Source organism: Chiloscyllium punctatum, chromosome 38 (genome assembly GCF_047496795.1).
Source record: "Chiloscyllium punctatum isolate Juve2018m chromosome 38, sChiPun1.3, whole genome shotgun sequence".
Taxonomy (NCBI): domain Eukaryota; kingdom Metazoa; phylum Chordata; class Chondrichthyes; order Orectolobiformes; family Hemiscylliidae; genus Chiloscyllium; species Chiloscyllium punctatum.
In genome coordinates, this window is record NC_092776.1 from 12,177,180 (window position 1) to 12,194,599 (window position 17,420).

The 17,420-nt window shown below is 42.6% G+C and overlaps 1 protein-coding gene across 1 annotated transcript; it reads left to right on the forward strand.

Annotated features, from left to right (window-relative positions):
• The first annotated feature begins 548 nt into the window (after positions 1-548).
• Positions 549-1,550, forward strand: avpi1 (arginine vasopressin induced 1). Its single transcript, XM_072557168.1, has 2 exons — positions 549-974; positions 1,167-1,550. Exons 1-2 carry the CDS (start codon positions 649-651, stop codon positions 1,285-1,287), a joined length of 447 nt encoding a protein of 148 aa, XP_072413269.1. The 5' UTR covers positions 549-648; the 3' UTR covers positions 1,288-1,550.
• The last annotated feature ends 15,870 nt before the right edge of the window (positions 1,551-17,420 follow it).

Sequence of the window (17,420 nt, forward strand, 5' to 3'; positions counted from 1 at the left end):
CTTATTTACGTACGTAATTTTTGTAAATGTCATAAAAAGACAAATAAAATTCTATTCAGGGATTGTTTTAAACAAACACAACGACCCGTGAAATGGTGAGGAACAATTTTCCTGTTTAGAAGTCGCTCACTTGCTCCTGAAATAAAGCAAAAATTCCCTATTGCAACAATTGTTAGTACAGTCACTGCAAATCATCCCTGCAAAGATCCAGCTCAAACCAGATAGGCTTCCCTTTTCATCTGTGCCAAAAGCAAGGCTTGTGTCTCGAGGTTACATCATCCACCATCTCGGAGGTTTGATTGACAGGCTTAGCCTATCCGTCCCACCCCGAACTGCAGGCCCGCCTCCTGAGGGCGATCTCCCTTCTTCCATTGGCTTTTGGCGACGTCCATCAGCCAGGAGGTGACAATGGATGCCATGGCTGATTGGTGGACGTGGCTATCAGTCACCGGGAGCTGCCTGTCAATCATTCTGGTTGTTACACTCCGTTCCGGGGATCAGCTGTTCCCCCTCCCCCACGTGCACACACACTCCGTATAAAAAGTAGACCGGCTGGAAGCAGCTCTGAGTGGATCGCAGCAGAACAAGGGCAGGGCACGGGCGGTTGGAGCTCGCGTGTTCACCGGTAGCGACCAGCTGGCTTGCCGGATGGAGCCTAACACCGCTCCGTGCCCCGTCTGCCCGGCTTGGTATGGCAATAGCAGGTGGGTCCGCAAGTCCCGCAAGAAAGCCTCGGCCAACATCTTCCAGGACGTGGACCTGGGACAGATGCAAGCGCTGTTCAGGAAGAGCGGGGACGAGAACGCCGAGGAGCGGGCAAGGATCATCTGGGAGAAGGAGAAGCACGGGGACCAGGACATGGCACAGGCTCTGATGGAGCTCAAATCCAGGAAGACGCAGCTATTCTTCCAGCACCATAAAACTGGGGCGGAATTCCTGGGGCTGCTCTGGATGAAAGCCTTTAACAGACTGCGGTAATTATTTGCACTATTTTTAAGGAAAAGAAACTGGGGACCCTGTGCTTTCTATTTAAAAAAAACAACTACCTCAATTTCCCCCCAACGCATTTGCATCGCTTTGAAACTCGTGGCTTTTTTTTAACACATTTCGTGTTTGTTTCTGCAATGTTTTTTTATATATAAACATTCTCATCCATGTTCTCCCAGTATCAAGGATGGAGGAAAGGGTTCTGAGTACGAATCCAGCGGCAGCGTGGAACGATCGCAAAGGAGCAAGATTAAGCGAAAAAGACTAATTGCTAAGAAATCCTTCAGAAAACTGCTGTAAAACGAGGATTGTTGTTTATGGAGTCTGCTGCAAAATTCCTCGTCGTTAATTTGCACCAAATTAAACAAACAATTGACTGCAACTTGCTGGGAGATGAATCGTCTGCATTTGTTTCGTTTCGGATATGAAACGTCTGTCTGTTCTGGCTTTGTAATTTTTTATTATTTAAAATTGAAACACTAAAACAAGTATCTTTTGGATGACCGATTACGTTCCGTTATGTTTTCTGCATTTCAATAAATTTGTCAGAAAAAGAAATTCAACATATCTTGTGTGGTTCTTATTTTGGGGTCGGTGAGATGAAGGGGGAATTCTGCATTTCCCCCCCGAACATGAACGCGTTATCTGTTAAGTGTTAGGATCAAATTTGGGATGGTTTTCAATCTTCCCATCACCCACCTGGCTTCGAGGTGTATGGGGCGGGGGGGCAGGGAATGGCCTTTTTGCTCCAGTCCCAGAAGGAAAGGTGTAGGGGGAAGTAAGCCAGTTCACCATTCTGTGCGCTATTTAGCAGGTGGACTAAGTCTTTGGGAACACTCACTCTGGTTATGTTAGGGTCCTACTTATCCCCATAGTACAGTTCCATTTGTGAAAATTAATTATTTATGTGGGTGGTTTTGGTAAGGCCTTCAGCACAGTCATCTACATTGCTGTCACCTGTAGGTCAGACCAGGTAAGGGTGCCTATTTAAAATCGAACATTTGAAAGATATATTTACATCTGAACTATGTTCCTGTTCCACCATTCCATGAGACCCTGGCTCATTGGTGACTACCTGCCTTTATCCCTTGATACCTTTAAATAAAATGAAGAACTGCAGATGATGGAAATCTGAACCAAAAGCTGAAGTTCTGAAGGAGCATCCTGCACTGGAAACATGAACTCTGCATTCTCTCATTGATGCTGTCAGATCTGCTGAGTTTCTCCAATAATTTCTATTTTTTGTTCCATAACACCTTTGCTTAACATGAATTTATCTCAGGTTTAAAATTAACTCATCGAGTATCAACTGCTGCTTCTGGAAGAGAATTCCAAACACTTTGTGTGTAGAAGTTTTTCCTAACATCTCTCCTGAATGGGCTGGGCTTAATTTTTAGACTATGTCTCCAGTTGCAGAACTTCAAACCAGTCGAAATAGTTATATCTGTCTTGTCTTTTCCTGTAATTGTCTTGAAGACTTTGATCAAATCACCCCAGAACCTTCTAAATTCTACAGAAAACAGGCCTAATTTGTATAATCTCTCCTCATAACTTCTGAAGCCAAGCATCATACCAGCACTTGGCCAATATCCCTCTAAACCCTCGCTATTCATATACCCATCCAGATGCCTTTTAAATATTGTAGTTATACCAGCCTCCACCACAGTCCTGAGGAAGTGTTACACCTAAAACTTCTCTACCTCCTGATGCTGCCTGACTTGCTGTATTCTTCCAGCCTCCTGCCTGTCTACTTTGGATTCCAGCATCTGCAGTTTTTTTGTCTCTCCACCACTTCCAGGTGGTTCCATACATGCACCATCCTCTGCATGAAAAGGTTGCCCCTTCGGTCCCTTTTATGAAGAGTCATAGAGATATACAGCACGGAAATAGACCCTTTGGTCCAACCTAGCCAGGCCGACCAGCTATCCTAACCTAATCTAGTCCCATTTGCCAGCACTTGGCCCATATCCTTCCAAAGCCTTCCTATTCATGTACCCATCCAGATGCTTTTTAAATGCTGTAATTGCACCAGCTTCCACCACTTCCTCTGGCAGCTCATTCTATAAATACACCACCCTCTGTGTGAAAAAGGTTCCCCCTTAGGTCCCTTTTATATCTTTTTCTTCTCACCCCCAAACCTATGCCCTCTAGTAATGGACTCCCCCACCTCTAGAGAAAAGAATTTGCCTATTTATCCTATCCATGTCCCTCATGATTTTGTAAACCTCTATATGGTCACCCCTCAGCCTCCGATGCTCCAGGCAATACAGCCCCAGCCTATTCAGCATCTCCCTATAGCTTAAATCCTCCAACCCAGGCAACATCCTTGTAAGTTTCACAACATGCTTCTGATACGAAGGAGACCAGAATTGCACACAATATTCCAAACGTGGCCTAACCAATGTAATATACAGCTGCAACATGACCTCCCAACTCCGATACTCAATACTCTGACCAATAAAGGAAAGCATACCAAATCGTCTGAAACCTTATGCCCTCTAGCTTTGGATTCCCTCACTCAAAACCTTGGCTATTCACCTTATCCACCCTCCATAAAATCATGACTTTTATAATCTTCTATAAGATCACTCCCCAGCCTCCGATGTTCCAGAGAAAATAGCCTCAGTCTCTTCAGTCTCTCCCTGTAGCTCAAACCATCCAGCTCTGGCAATATCCTTGTAAATCTTTTTGACACCCTTTCAATATTTCCTGTAGCAGAGAGATTAGAGTTGAACACGGTATTCAAAAGTGTTCAGTTGCAATGTGACATCTCATACTCAATGCACTGACCAACAGAGCCCAATGCCTTTTGCACTACCCTAGGAGAAAGTGATGCTGGAGATCAGAGTCAAAAGTGTGATGCTGGAAAAGCGCAACAGGTCAGGCAGCGTCCGAGGAGCTGAAGACTTGATGTTTCAAGCATAAGCTCTTCAGTGACTGTGTGTGATCTTTTGTTGAATTCAGTAGCATTTTAGGCATTCTGCATATCCATTTTTTTGTAGTGAGATACATAATCAAAACCATAAACAAAGCTCAGTGGTTAGCACTGCTGCCTCACAGTGCCAGGGACCCAAGTTTGATTCTACTCTTGGGCAACTGTCTGTGTGGGATTCAGCAAGGAGCCCAGCAATCACTTTCCTGGCTTCCCACAAGTTTCTGGGATACACCTGATCAGGTCCCAGGGATTTATCCATTGTTATGCATTTTAAGATGTCTAGCACCTCCCTCCTCTGTAATATGGACACTTTTCAAGATATCACTGGTTATTTGTCCAAGTTCTCTAGCGTTCATATCCTTCCCCACAGTAAAAACTGATGCAAAACACACATTTAGAACCTCACCCATCTCCTGCAGTTCCACACATAGGTGGCCTTGTTGATTTTTAAGGGGCCCTATTCTCTCCCAAGTTACTCTTTTGCCCTTAATGTATTTTGCCCTTTATGTAATTCTCCTTAACCCTATTTGCCAAAACTGTCTCATGTTCCCTTTTTGCCTGCCTGATTTCCCTCTTTGAGTATACTCCTACTGCCCTTATACCTCCTCTAGGGACTACTTGAAACCAGCTGTCTATACCTGCCATATGCCTCCTTTTTCTTGACCAGAGCCTCAACTTCTCTTTTCATCCGGCATTCGAGCACTGCTGCCTCACAGCACCAGGGACCCGGCTTTGATTCAAGCCTGGGGTGACTGTCTACGTGGAATCTGCCTGTTGCACAATCTCCCTGTGTCTGCATGAATCTCCTTCCGGTGCTCAGCCAAAGATGTGCAACTTAGGTGGATTGGCCATGCTCAGTTGTACCATAGTGTGCAGGTTAGGTGGGATAGCTATGTGAAATGCAGGGATAAGGTCAGGGGGTGAGTGTGGCTGGGATGTTCTTTGAAGGATCAAGGTGGACTTGATGAGCTGAATGGCCTGCTTCCACACTGTAGGGATTCTTCTATGATCATTCTCTACATCTACCAGCCTTGTCCTTCAAGCTAATAGGAACATACTGCCTCTGGACTCTAGTTATTTCATTTTTAAAGAACTCCCACTTTCCAACTATACCTTTACCTGCAAATAGCCTCTCCCAATCAAGTTTTGAAAGTTTTTGCCTAATACCATCAAAATTGACCTTATTCCAATTTAGAACTTAAACTTTTAGAACAGGTCTGCCTTTTTCCATAACTATTTTAAAACTAACAGAATTATGATCACTGGCCCCAAAGTGCTCCCCCACAAACACCTCAGTTACATGCCATGCCTTATTTCTCAAGAGAAGGTCAAGTTTTGTTCCTTCTGTAGTAGGTTCATCCACATGCTGAACAAGAAACTTTTATTATACGCAGTTAACAAATTCCCTTCCATCCTTGTGTGGAGTAGAACTGCCAGCCTAGATCAATTGGGCTTAATAGCCCTATTTTGGGCTCCAGCAAAGATATAACAGTCTATGATATACCAGTGAAGTGCATGAAGTTGTGTTGCTGGAAACACTGCAGACAATTCACACATGCCAAGCATCCACAAATAGCAATCTCATAATGAATGACCAGATAATCAGTTTTTATGGCATGGTTAAGGGAAAATATTAAATCTGCTTAAACATTAAAAGCTGATGAATAATAAATTAATTTTATTATCAAATGTTGGCTCAGATTTCCTCAAAATAGTATCACGGCATCTTTTACATCCGTTTGAGTGGGTATATGGAGCCTCAGTTTAACAACTCATCTGAAAACTGGCAGTCCAACAGGGCAGCATATAGAAAACGTTATTCAGTACCTTTCCTAGGTGTTTGATAGGGACAGCACAGGGAGGCCTTTACTTTGCATCTAACCCCTTGCCCATCCTGCCCTAAAAGCATACGATAGAGTCAGTGTATAGGTAGCTTTACTCCATATCTAATCCCTTGCTGTACCTGTACTGGGAGTATTTGATGGGAACAGTGTAGAGAGCGATTTACTCCGTATCTAACCCTGAGCTTAATCTTTCCTGAGAGTATTTGAAGAGGACTGTGTAGATACAGATTTATTCTGTATCTAACCCTATTCTGTACCTGTCCTGGGAGTGTTAGATGGTGACAGTGCTGAAGAAGCCTTATTTTCAATTTAAAATTGTAGAGGAAGCTTTGCTCTCTATCTAACCCCATGCTGTACCTATCCTGGAGCATTTGATGAGGACATTATCAGGGTAGCTTTACTTTGTATCTAACTGTGACCCTGTCCTGGGAGTGTTTAATGAAGACAATGTGAAGTGATCTTTACTTTCAGTGTATAAGAACAAAGAACAGTACATCACAGGAACTGTGATGTATAGAAAACTGTCTTCTGTATCCCTCAATTTCCTTCCTATTCATGTATTCGTTCAGGTGCTTCCGGGTCCAGAGAATGCTTTATTCTGTGTCTAACCTAATGCTGTCCGTATCCTGGACTTTTGATGGAGACAGTATAGAGGTAGCTTTACTCTGTATCTAACCCTGTGCTATTCCTGTCCTGGGAGCATTTGATGGGCTTTTGCCCAATAAATCAATTCTCCTGCTCCTCGGATGCTGCCTGACCTGCTGTGATTTTCCAGCACCACACTCTCGACTCTAATCTCCAGCAGCTGCAATCCTCACTTTTGCCACAGTGTCAAGGGGCACTACATTTAGTTGAAAAAGAGTAGACAAAGCTGTACTCTGTATCTTATTCCATGCTGTTGCTATTCTGGGAATGTTTGATGGGGAATAATATAGTGTTTACTTTACTTTCAGTTTAAAACAGCGTAGGAAGGTTTAATTTCACTTTTTAAAATGCAGAAAGAGCTTTATCCTATAACTAACACTGTGCTGTCTTTGTCCTGGGTGTATTGATGGGGCAAGTGGAGACAGAGCTCGACTGTCAATTTTAAAGAGAAGAGTGAGCTTTACATTGAACCTAACCCCATGCTGTACCCTGTCCTAGGAGTGTTTGATGAGTATAGTGTCAAGGAAACTTAACTTTCAGTTTGCCAGCATTTATTACCCATCTCTAATAACCCTTGAGAACGTAGTGATGAGCTGCTTTCTTGAACACTTGTTGTACAGGTTTCCCTGAGGAAAGAAATTCTAGGATTTTGACCCAGTGACACTGAAGGAACAGTGATATCTTTCCAAGTCACTCTGTCTTTCTAGATGGACGTGGTCGTGGGTTTGGAAGGTGCTTGCTGAGGATTTTTGGTGAATGTTTGCAGTGCATCTTACAGATAGTACATACTGCTAATGCTGAACTGCAATGGTAGAGGGAATGAATACTGATGGATGTGGTGCTAATCAAGCAGGCGACTTTGTCCTGGATGGTGTCAAGCATCTTTGAGTGTTATTGGAAGTGCATTCACCGAGGCAAGTGGAGGGTATTCCATCACACTCCTAACTTGCACATAGTGGAAAGAAAAAGGGATATGGCTAAATTAAAAACCTGTGGAAGTACAAGAGAGTGAAGTTGACAAACCATGGAAGAAGAACCCTGTCGAGACAGTGGAAGATTAGATTAGATTAGATTCTCTATAGCGTGGAAACAGGCCATTTGGCCCAACAGGTCCACATCGACCTTCCGAAGAGCAACCCACCCAGACCCATTTCCCTCTGACTAATGCACCGAACACTAAGGGCAATTTAGCATGGCCAATTCACCTAACCTGCACATCCTGGATTGTGGGAGGAAACCGGAGCACCTGGAGGAAACCCATTCAGACATGGGGAAAATTGCAAGGAGCACTGAAAGGAAATGCATTCAAATACAAAATATATTTCTTTAATTCAGCAAATAGTAGTATAGGGATAAAGTGTATGGTAATTGAGAAATAATACGAAAGAAGTTCTGATTTTCGTTGGGGAGGGGGATAAGAGGAATCTATGGTTCCCAAAACAGACCATCACTCAGTCTGTGTCTGCCATGGGCTCATTAGTTGAGGCTGTTTACTGTGAATAGTCAACACCTCTGTCGTGTTTGTACCATGTGATTACTACGATGGGAGAATCAGATGGGCCTGACTTATTTATCATTTAAATTCCTATGACTATTAAAAGGAAATAGGACTTTTATTAGAAAATACTCAAGCAATTTCTTTCTAAGTCTGGCATTAAGAGCAGGCATAGTTCATTCAACTCCTCAAACCTTTGCACAATTCAATTACAACTCCTCAAACTTACCCACAATTCAGTTACAGCATGGCAGAATTTATTTATCTCTGTTCCTTATCTCGCAATATACTTACTCAACAAAAATAACTGCATAACACCAACTTGCATTGTGATCTGCAATCAACCAATAAAACAATCAACAAGACAGCACCAGTTTATTCAGTGAAATGGTTATGTCTCCCTTACTTATAAACTGAAGGCACTTGTTGATATGCTGGAAATTATCAAGCGGTTTAAGCAAAAACAATAAATTACAAATTTGAAAACAACTTAGGTAAGGAATTTACGAGTTTGAGCAAGAGATTAGAGAAAAGTGAAATTCCAAACAGTACAATGGACACAATGAAAAATTCCTTGAGAAGGTTGTTGTTTCAAGACACCTTTAAAATGGAACAGAATACATCATTGTTAAAAGAAGATGGCTGAGGGTACGGATACATTACCATGGCAAAGTACAGATTAACCATGACAAAATACAGCAGATGTTAGAAACCTGAAATAGAAACAGAATACACTAGAATTATATAGAAGGTCAGGTAGCATCTTTGGACAGAAGAACAGAGTTAATGTTTCATATTAATGAAATGTTGAGAAATTAGCCTGAACTTTTGCAGTAATAATAATGATAAAATTGTCAACCTTAACTGTCATGGTTTCTTTGAAATTAGAAGGTGCTTCTGAAGTTCACAAATGTTATTGTAATGCAGAAGATGTTGTCAGCAATTTATTCACAATATTGAAGACATCACTGAATTGATGAAAATTTTCCCGATTCATCTCAGCGAAATACCATTTAAAAAGTTGCACTTTGTTGAATGAGGAGTAACTGGGTTTTTAATGTTTATAAGTATAGGGGCTCTTGAGTATCCACATGCGATTTCTTTAATATCTGCGGGTACTATCCATCTGGCCTCATTAACTTGTTTGTCTAATAACTCTTGTCTCTTTCTACCTTACAGTTTATAACATTAATTTACAATTTTTTTCTGTTGCTAGTGCTCCTTGTGAACCTCATTTTCAAAAATAAGCCCAAATATTTATTCAGTGTTCCAGCCATATCAATATAATCACCAATAAATGCAGAGAATGCTGGAGAAACTCAGCAGGTCTGGGAGCAATTGTGCAGAAAACGTGCATCTGGTCCATCCTTGACAATTTCCTTGACTTCATTGCTTCTATTTCTGAGGATAGGTTGCACACTAATATCCATTACAAGCCTACCTTATTACCTCAATTATTCGTGTTATACATTAATGATCTGGATGAAGAAACTGAGGACATTGTTGCTAGGTTTTCAGATGACACAAAGATAGATGGAGGAACAAGTAGTGTTGAGGAAGTGGTGGTGGTGGTGGTCTCATTAAGATTGACAGAATGCTGCAAAGCCTGGATAGAGTGGACATGGAGAAGATATTTCCACTAGTAGGAGACTCTGGGATCTGAGGGCACAGCCTCAGAGGAAGGTGCCACCCTTTAGAACTGAGACGAGAAGGAATTTCTTCAGCCAAGGTGGGTAATCTGTAGAATTCATAGCTACAGAAGACTGTGGTGGCCAAGTCATTAAGTATATTTAAGACAGAGATAGGTTCTTGATTAGTAAGGGGTTCAAAGGTTATAGGGAGAAGGCAGGAGACTGGGGTTGAGAAACATATCAAACATGATTGAATAGCGGAACAGATTTGGTGGGCCTAATGGCCTAATTCTGTTCCTATATCTTATGGTCTTATGGCCCCATCATCTTAATGATCAGATCAAACATGAGCTCATTCAATGGGGGAGCAGAGTCGATGGGCTGAATGGTCTACTTCTGCTTTAATGTCTTACAATCTAATTAATTCACCTTTTAAGATCGGTACAACTTTCTGTTTTTTATAAATTATTTCATGTCATATTTCTTCTTTGTCTATTAAATTGTATTTTCAATGACTTTTCAAACATCCCTTTTTAACATTCTTTCTTTTACACGGAATTTGGGGCAGAAATATAGACCATTCGGCCTGACAGATCTATGTCAGGTTTATGCTCCACCGAAGCTGCCCCCCCCACTATTCTTCATTTAATCCCATCAACACTTTCTTCTATTTCTTCCACCGTTATGTATTTATCTGTATCTTAATTTTACTGTCATTTCTAAATTCATTTTTACTTTAGATTTAATTATTCTCTATTCTTTAACTGTGGCATTTCATTTATGGTCAGCGTGTTCTTATTTTTTAGTGGAAAATACTTCTATTGAATCATTCATCAAATATTAACCACTGCTATCTATTTCTTCATCATGTTTCTCACCAGCCTATATGTCCAACCTCCATCCGCAATCCTTACAGTCGTTTCTATCTTCAATCTAATACAGTAGTCTTTGTACTATCTGTATCTCTTATCATTATCTTGAACCTTAACCACTATTTCCTGGATTGTTATCCAACTCTTACTGTTCTTATCCAATTAGGCTGTTTTCCTGATACAGGAGAAAGTGAGGACTGCAGATGCTGGAGATCAGAGCTGAAGAGTGTGGTCCTGGAAAAGCACAGTCGGTCAGGCAGAAACCGAGGAGCAAGAAAATCGGCGTTTCAGGCGTAAGACCCTCAGAAGGGGTTATGCGTGAAACGTCAATTCTCTTGCTCCCCAGAAGGGCTTGTGCCTGAAAAGTTGATTCTCCTGCTCCTCAGAAGGGCTTATGCCTGAAACGTCAATTCTCCTGCTTCTTGGATGTTGCCTGACCGGCTGTGCTTTTCCAGCACCACACTATTCAACTCCTTCCCCGATACAGCATCCTGTAAGGCTTCCTCCTATGCAGAACACTCAACATATTGGGTTAGCAAGGGGTCTTTCAGCTTCTATCAGAATGATTTTCTTTCCCTTTGTTACTCTGTTTTTATGCCGCATAACTCATTATTATTTGTAAAGTAGAATCCTTCCTCTAAATTTTAATTTAAATTGATTAATCAGTCTTGTGCCCCTACTCAGGAAGAGTTTTATTGACTTTGGGATGTCCGACAATGTTCTACAGCTGATGATGTATCTTTGAAACCTGGTCCTCCTGTCAATATTGAAGCCATGGCAGCCATTTATATGTGGTAAACATCTACAAGCAACAATGTGATAAAATAATCATACATTCCAGTGATATTGGATGAGATATAAATATTGGCTATGATGCCAGAAATAACTTCCCTGCCCTTCATTGAAATAGTGCCATGAGAGGGCAAAAAAGTATTTAGTTGAACATCTCATCTGAAAGATAATGGATGGGATCTTATAGGATTCTAAGTAACCGAACAAAAAGTCCAGCAGGGCTAATTTTGATGTCGTGAGCATCTCGCTCCATGACATGGTGCGTTTCTCACTAGGCAGGGGTGAATTGCCAATTAAGGGTGTTTGTTGTTTGCTAAACACCTTGTTAACAGCTCAATTCACCTCATTAATATTCGGCTGATATCTTATCAAATATGGCATATAAGCTCGACGTTGAGAAAACTCGGCATGAGAGCCAAAGCAGGTGTCTGTGGCGATTTCAGCTGTCCGTTTGCTCCAAAAGGCTTCCATGATGGACACCGGGCACCAACGTCTCAGGGCATGCTCCAGGGGCACTGGTCACATGCACCCCACATCCACAAACACTGGCATCTGACATGTGCCATCCTCTAAGAACCTTCATGGCATATCTCCAACCCACTTATAGTACACTTCTGTTCTTCACTGCTGCACCTCGATCTACACCTGCAACTATTATTTGTAATGCTGCAACAAGGGTACTGTGCAATAAAGACACATGCACCCAGATCAAGAACTAGGCCAGGCAATATCTCCAGGCTCTTTGCTTGTTCTCAGAGCACTCACACATTCCGGGTAAACCTGGATTCTTGCAGCATCCCTGCTTTGCACTGCCTTGTCATGTCGTTTTGCATTTCACCCCCTCAGCCAGAAATACCAGGCCCATGTAGGAGGAAATTACTGCAGCTACTGGAATCTGTACTGAAAACAAAAAAAAGCTGGAGATCATAGCATCAGGGAGCACCCATGGAGAGAAAACAAGCTAATGTTTTGAGTCCAGGTGACTCTTCATCACAGCTGACATGAAGTGTGGAAGGTGCAGCATTTATGCTGGGACGGGAAGAAGTAAACTTGTCATGTCTGTAAACAGGCCTCAGACAAGTCTACTGCATTCAGGTAGTCCCAGCACGGTCAACAACAGCCTCTGATATTAGCTGGTAGCCTTGGACATGGTCAGGCAGCCACTAGTGGCAGTCAGAGTCAGTTTGCATGCCACTTTGCCCTGCTACATTGGAGGCTGCTTTCCACCTGGAGAGGCAGGTATTAAGGGAGATGAAAGTGGATGGTGCAGTTATTACTGTGGGTGCAGGTGGAGGGGGGTGTCCTGAGTGAGTGAATAGGCAGCACAAAGGGCTCGCAGGATTCGTGATATCGGGGGCTGGGGTAGGCGACAAAGTGAGGGAAGATGTTGCATGTAATAGAGTGGGAGAGCATGAATCCTACATGGGATATAGGTACAATAGAGGAGATAGAGTGAGTGTGTCATAAGCCACGGCACCTCCACTGGCAGAAAGGAGAAGGTCATTGACCTCCTTCCTAAAATGCTGCGCCATTCCTCCAGATGTTGAAACTGCTTTAACCCAGTTGATAACCTCGGATGAGGCTGGGCTGTTCTGCTGTAGTGGCCTTCACTGCTGGTACTGGGGAAGGGGAAATTCAGTCTGTACACCAAACCAGGTGCTTCAGATCTCTGCATGCAAAACCTGAAGGCAATATCCCCCATCAGTTATTTTCAGGTAAAGCAGGGAGCCAGTTTCCTCCATCTGTCTTTTTCAGGCAACCATCAAGAACTATATATGGGAGGAACTTGCTCTGAGTAAATTGACTACTGGATTTCCAATGTTATTCCATTGGCTGTGAAGTACTGCTGCATTGTACATAAATACAAGTTTGTTTTTTCACTGTTCCCCACTGTGCCTCAGTCTTTCTCATTAATTCCACATTAATCCGAACAGGAATTTGGAGCTCCCAAGACATTTAGAAAGGTATCCACTTACTTAACTGCCCAACATCATTCCCCTTTCTTTCCAAAAGGTATCTTTCAGAAAAGTGAAAGAGTGAAATTGTCATTTAAGTACTTCTAGATCAATTTAAATAATGAGAACGTGCCAAATTTTCATATTTAAGCTCTTCCCCCAAAACCATTGCTAGGAGGAAGAATGTTAGCTGGTTAGCTATAATGAAACCAAGTTGTTGTAGATTGTGGTGAAAGGCCCCCTGCAAAACTACATCTGTTTTAAATACCTCTCATGTAGAAGCACTGCACTCAAATTCCCGGCTAACATCTCTGACTCACAGTCAATGTGCACTTATTCACTCACTTCCTAAGTCAATTTTTCCACAGCTTATTCATGTTCTAGTAAACGCATTCGTTGAATTTTTGGAAAAACATAAACAAAGTCATTGACCAAGAGCATCTTCCCTATAATGACATCAATGTATCCATGAACAACTGAAAACAGCCAAATAAACAGAGACACAAAAGCATTCAACCAGATTTGGAACTGTGGCTTCAAGCCAGGGAATTTCCTGCATTGAACATTGGTCAGGGCTGAACTCAAATGGACAGCATAGCTCCAAATGATGCTCCTCTGACAATGCAGCGCTCATTACTGCATTGAGAGCATCAATGAAAAATATAGATTTAAATTCTGGGGTAGAATTTGATTCTATGAGTTTGCTGCCTCTAATCCAAGCATGTTCTACAATGATGAAAACATAAAGTATCTGACACACCCAAGCAAGTTAACCAGCTATTCGACTTCCTCAATGACTAAGCAGGTGAAGAAGCATGTCAACTGGACTCTGTAAGCTAAGATACAACAGTCTCAAATTTTGATCTTAAGTTTCTTGATCCTGAAATCTTTCTAATAGCCCCTGCTTCTAGGGTGTGTCTCTGTGTATGAACAACATAAATCCAAGAAAGGTTCAGCTGGGATGCCCTCTACTGTCCAAAACCTGTCAGATTTGCTTGGCCCATATCCCTCTAAACCCTTCCTATTCATTCACCCATCCAAATGCCATTTAAAGGGGTGGCACAGTGGCTCAGCAGTTAGCGTTGCTGCCTCACAGCACCAGGGTCCCAGGTTCAATTCCAGCCTCGCGTGACTGTCTGTGTGGAGTCTGCACATTCTCCCTGTGTCTGCGTGGGTTTCTTCCGGATGCTCCGGTTTCCTCCCACAGTCCAAAGATGTGCAGGTGAGGTGAATTGGCCATGCTAAATTGCCCGTAGTGTTAGGTGCATTAGTCAGAGGGAAATGGGTCTGGGTGGGTTACTTTTCAGAGGGTTGGTGTGGACTTGTTGAGCCGAAGGGCCTGTTTCCACACTGTAGGGAATCTAATCTAAAATGTCACAATTTACCCACCTCTACCACTTCCTCTGACAGCTCGTGACACACACGAACTGCTTCCTGTGTAAAACAGCTGTCTTTCATGTTCTTTTTGTAAATCTTTCAGCTGTCACATTAAAAATATGCTCCCTAGTTTTCCACGCCCCACCCTAGGGAAAAGACCCTTGTCATTCACCGTATCTATTCCCCTCATGAATTTATAAACCACTGTAAGGTCACTCCTCAACTTCCTGCACTCAGCGAAAAAGTCCCAACTTTTCCAGTCTATTTTTATATTTCAAACCCTCCATTCCCAGCAACATAGTCATAGACTCATAGAGTTGTACAGCACGGAAACAGACCCTTCAGTCCAACTCACCCACACTGACTATAGAGTCATAGAGATGTACAGCATGGAAACAGACCCTTCGGTCCCAACTCATCCATGCCAACCAGATATCCTAAATTAAGCTTGTCCCGTTTGCCAGCACTTGCCCCATATCCCTCCTTCCTATTCATACACCACCCAGATGCCTTTAAATGTTACAATTGTACCAGTCTCCACCACTTCCTCTGGCAGTTCATTCCATACATGCACCTCCCTCTGCATTAAAAAGTTGCTCTTAGGTCCCTTTTAAATCTTTCCCCTCTCACCTTAATCCTATGCTCTCTAGTTCTGGACTCCCCCACCCCAGGGAAAAGACTTTGTCTATTTACCCTATCCATGCCCCTCATGATTTTATAAACCTCTATAAGGTCACCCTTCAGCCTCTGATGCTCCAGGGGAAACGGCCCTAACCCACTCAGCTTCTCCCTATAGCTCAAACCCTCCAAACCTGGCAACATGCTTGTAAATCTTTACTGAACCTTTTCAAGTTTCACAACATCCTTCCTATATGAGGGAGGCCAGTATTCCAAAAGTAGCCTAACCATTGTCCTGTATAACCTCAACATAACATTCCAACTCCTATACTCAATGATCTGACCAATGAAGAAAAGTATGCCAAACAACTTCTACGCCCACTCTATCCACCTGCGACTCCACTTTCAAGGAATTGTGAACCTGCACTCCTCAGTCTATTTGTTCGGTGACACTCTCCAGGACCCTGCCATAAACTATTTCAACCCTGCCCTGGTTTGCCTTACCAAAATGCAACACCCCATATTCATCTAAAGTAACCTCCATCTGCAACTCCTTAGGCCATTTTCTGCAATAAATCTGTCCATCTTGAATTGTTTATATGTAGAATAAAAGGCTGGAAGGAACTGTTATCTAGAATCAGACCGGAATCAATTGAGAGTTTCAGGGATTTATATATTGAACAATAAATACCCAAAATTTAGTGACAGACTGTAATCTAATTGAGGCATTTGGATTCTAGGGGTGGCACGGTGGCTCAGTGGTTAGCACTGCTATCTCATAGCGCCAGGGACCCAGGTTTGATTCCAGCCTCGGGTGACTGTCTGTGTGCAGTTTGCACATTCACCCCGTGTCAGCATGGGTGTCATCCGGGTGGTCTGGTTCCCTCCCACAATTCAAAGATGAGCTGGTCAGGTGAATTGGCCATGCTAAATTGCTAGGTAAAAACAATGACTGCAGATGCTGGAAACCAGATTCTGGATTAGTGGTGCTGGAAGAGCACGGCAGTTCAGGCAGCATCCGAGGAGCAGTTGCCCTAGTGTTAGGTGCATTAGTTGGGGTAAATTTAGGATGGGTTACTCTTTGGAGGGTCGGTGTGGATTTGCTGGGCTGAAGAGCCTGTTTCCACACTGTAGGGAATCTAATCTATAGAAAACCAGAGTCAGTTCCAGACTGGAATCCAATCACGGCGACCATCTGATCGGTTGCAGTTAGCAACACTATTGTTTTTAACACATTGGAATGCAATGTTAAGGTTCCCTGGCATCCTGTCAAATTATCATGCTAATCAATTCCTGTTATTTTCACTGAATGTTTCCAAAGTCCTTTTTTCATAATTTGCCTGTTGCTTAATGGAAGAGTCAGTGCCAGAATCAGGATATACAATCCAAGCTACTGACGCATGACAACGTTTGCCATGAGCTGTGCTTTTTATTGGAAAGGGCAGCGAGCTTGGCACCCAATTACTCCGGGAAAACAGGGTCAAGAAAGTTAACCAAAGGTTGATTGTAGTCAGTGAGCAATAGGTTACCTCCGCAACTGGCAGGAATCCAACTGCAATCATACAACAATATCCTTTTAGTTTTGCAAGTTAATGGTCACTACCACCTTCGCGTTTCACATCATATCCGGATATTGAATTAACCTCACTGCTGAAGCAAATAGGAATACTTGCTCAGCATTATCATTTAGAAGTCAACTGACGCAGAGTCAATAAGATTAGTAGCATTTGTCAAACATTAAAGGTCTACATGTTAAGCAACAATACAGTGTTATAATCACTTTATGTTGCTTTCACAACAAGCATGGTAATGTGAAAGCAGTCCAAACTGGAAACTTTAGATAGATAGATTTGAAATTTTGGGAGGGATCTTCCCAAACCCTTGGCTACGGGGAGAAACTCGGGAAAATCATTTGAAATGTTGAATAAGGCTATTCTCAATGATGAGGGACCAAACGTTTATAGGTGCGCCATCGAGAGCATTCTGTCTGGATGTATTACTACCTGGTATGGCAACAGTACCATTTAAGATCGGAGATAGTTACAGAGAGTAGTGAACTCAGCCCAGACAATCACAAAGGCCAACCTCCCATCTATAGAATCCATCTACCGCTGTCAAGGAAAGGCCGCCAGCATTCTCAAAGATCCATTCCACCCTGGCAATGCTTTTCTACAACCTCTACCATCGGGGAGAAGGTACAGAAGCCTGAACATATGCACTAGATGGTTTCGAAACAGTTTCTAGCCCATTGTTGTTAGAATACTGAATG

Excerpts from the sequence above, each read along its gene's own strand:
- avpi1 (XM_072557168.1), top strand. The coding sequence starts at position 649 with ATGGAGCCTAACACCGCTCCGTGCCCCGTCTGCCCGGCTTGGTATGGC. Across the intron at positions 975-1,166 it reads AAAGCCTTTAACAGACTGCG|TATCAAGGATGGAGGAAAGG; the intron begins GTAATTATTTGC and ends ATGTTCTCCCAG.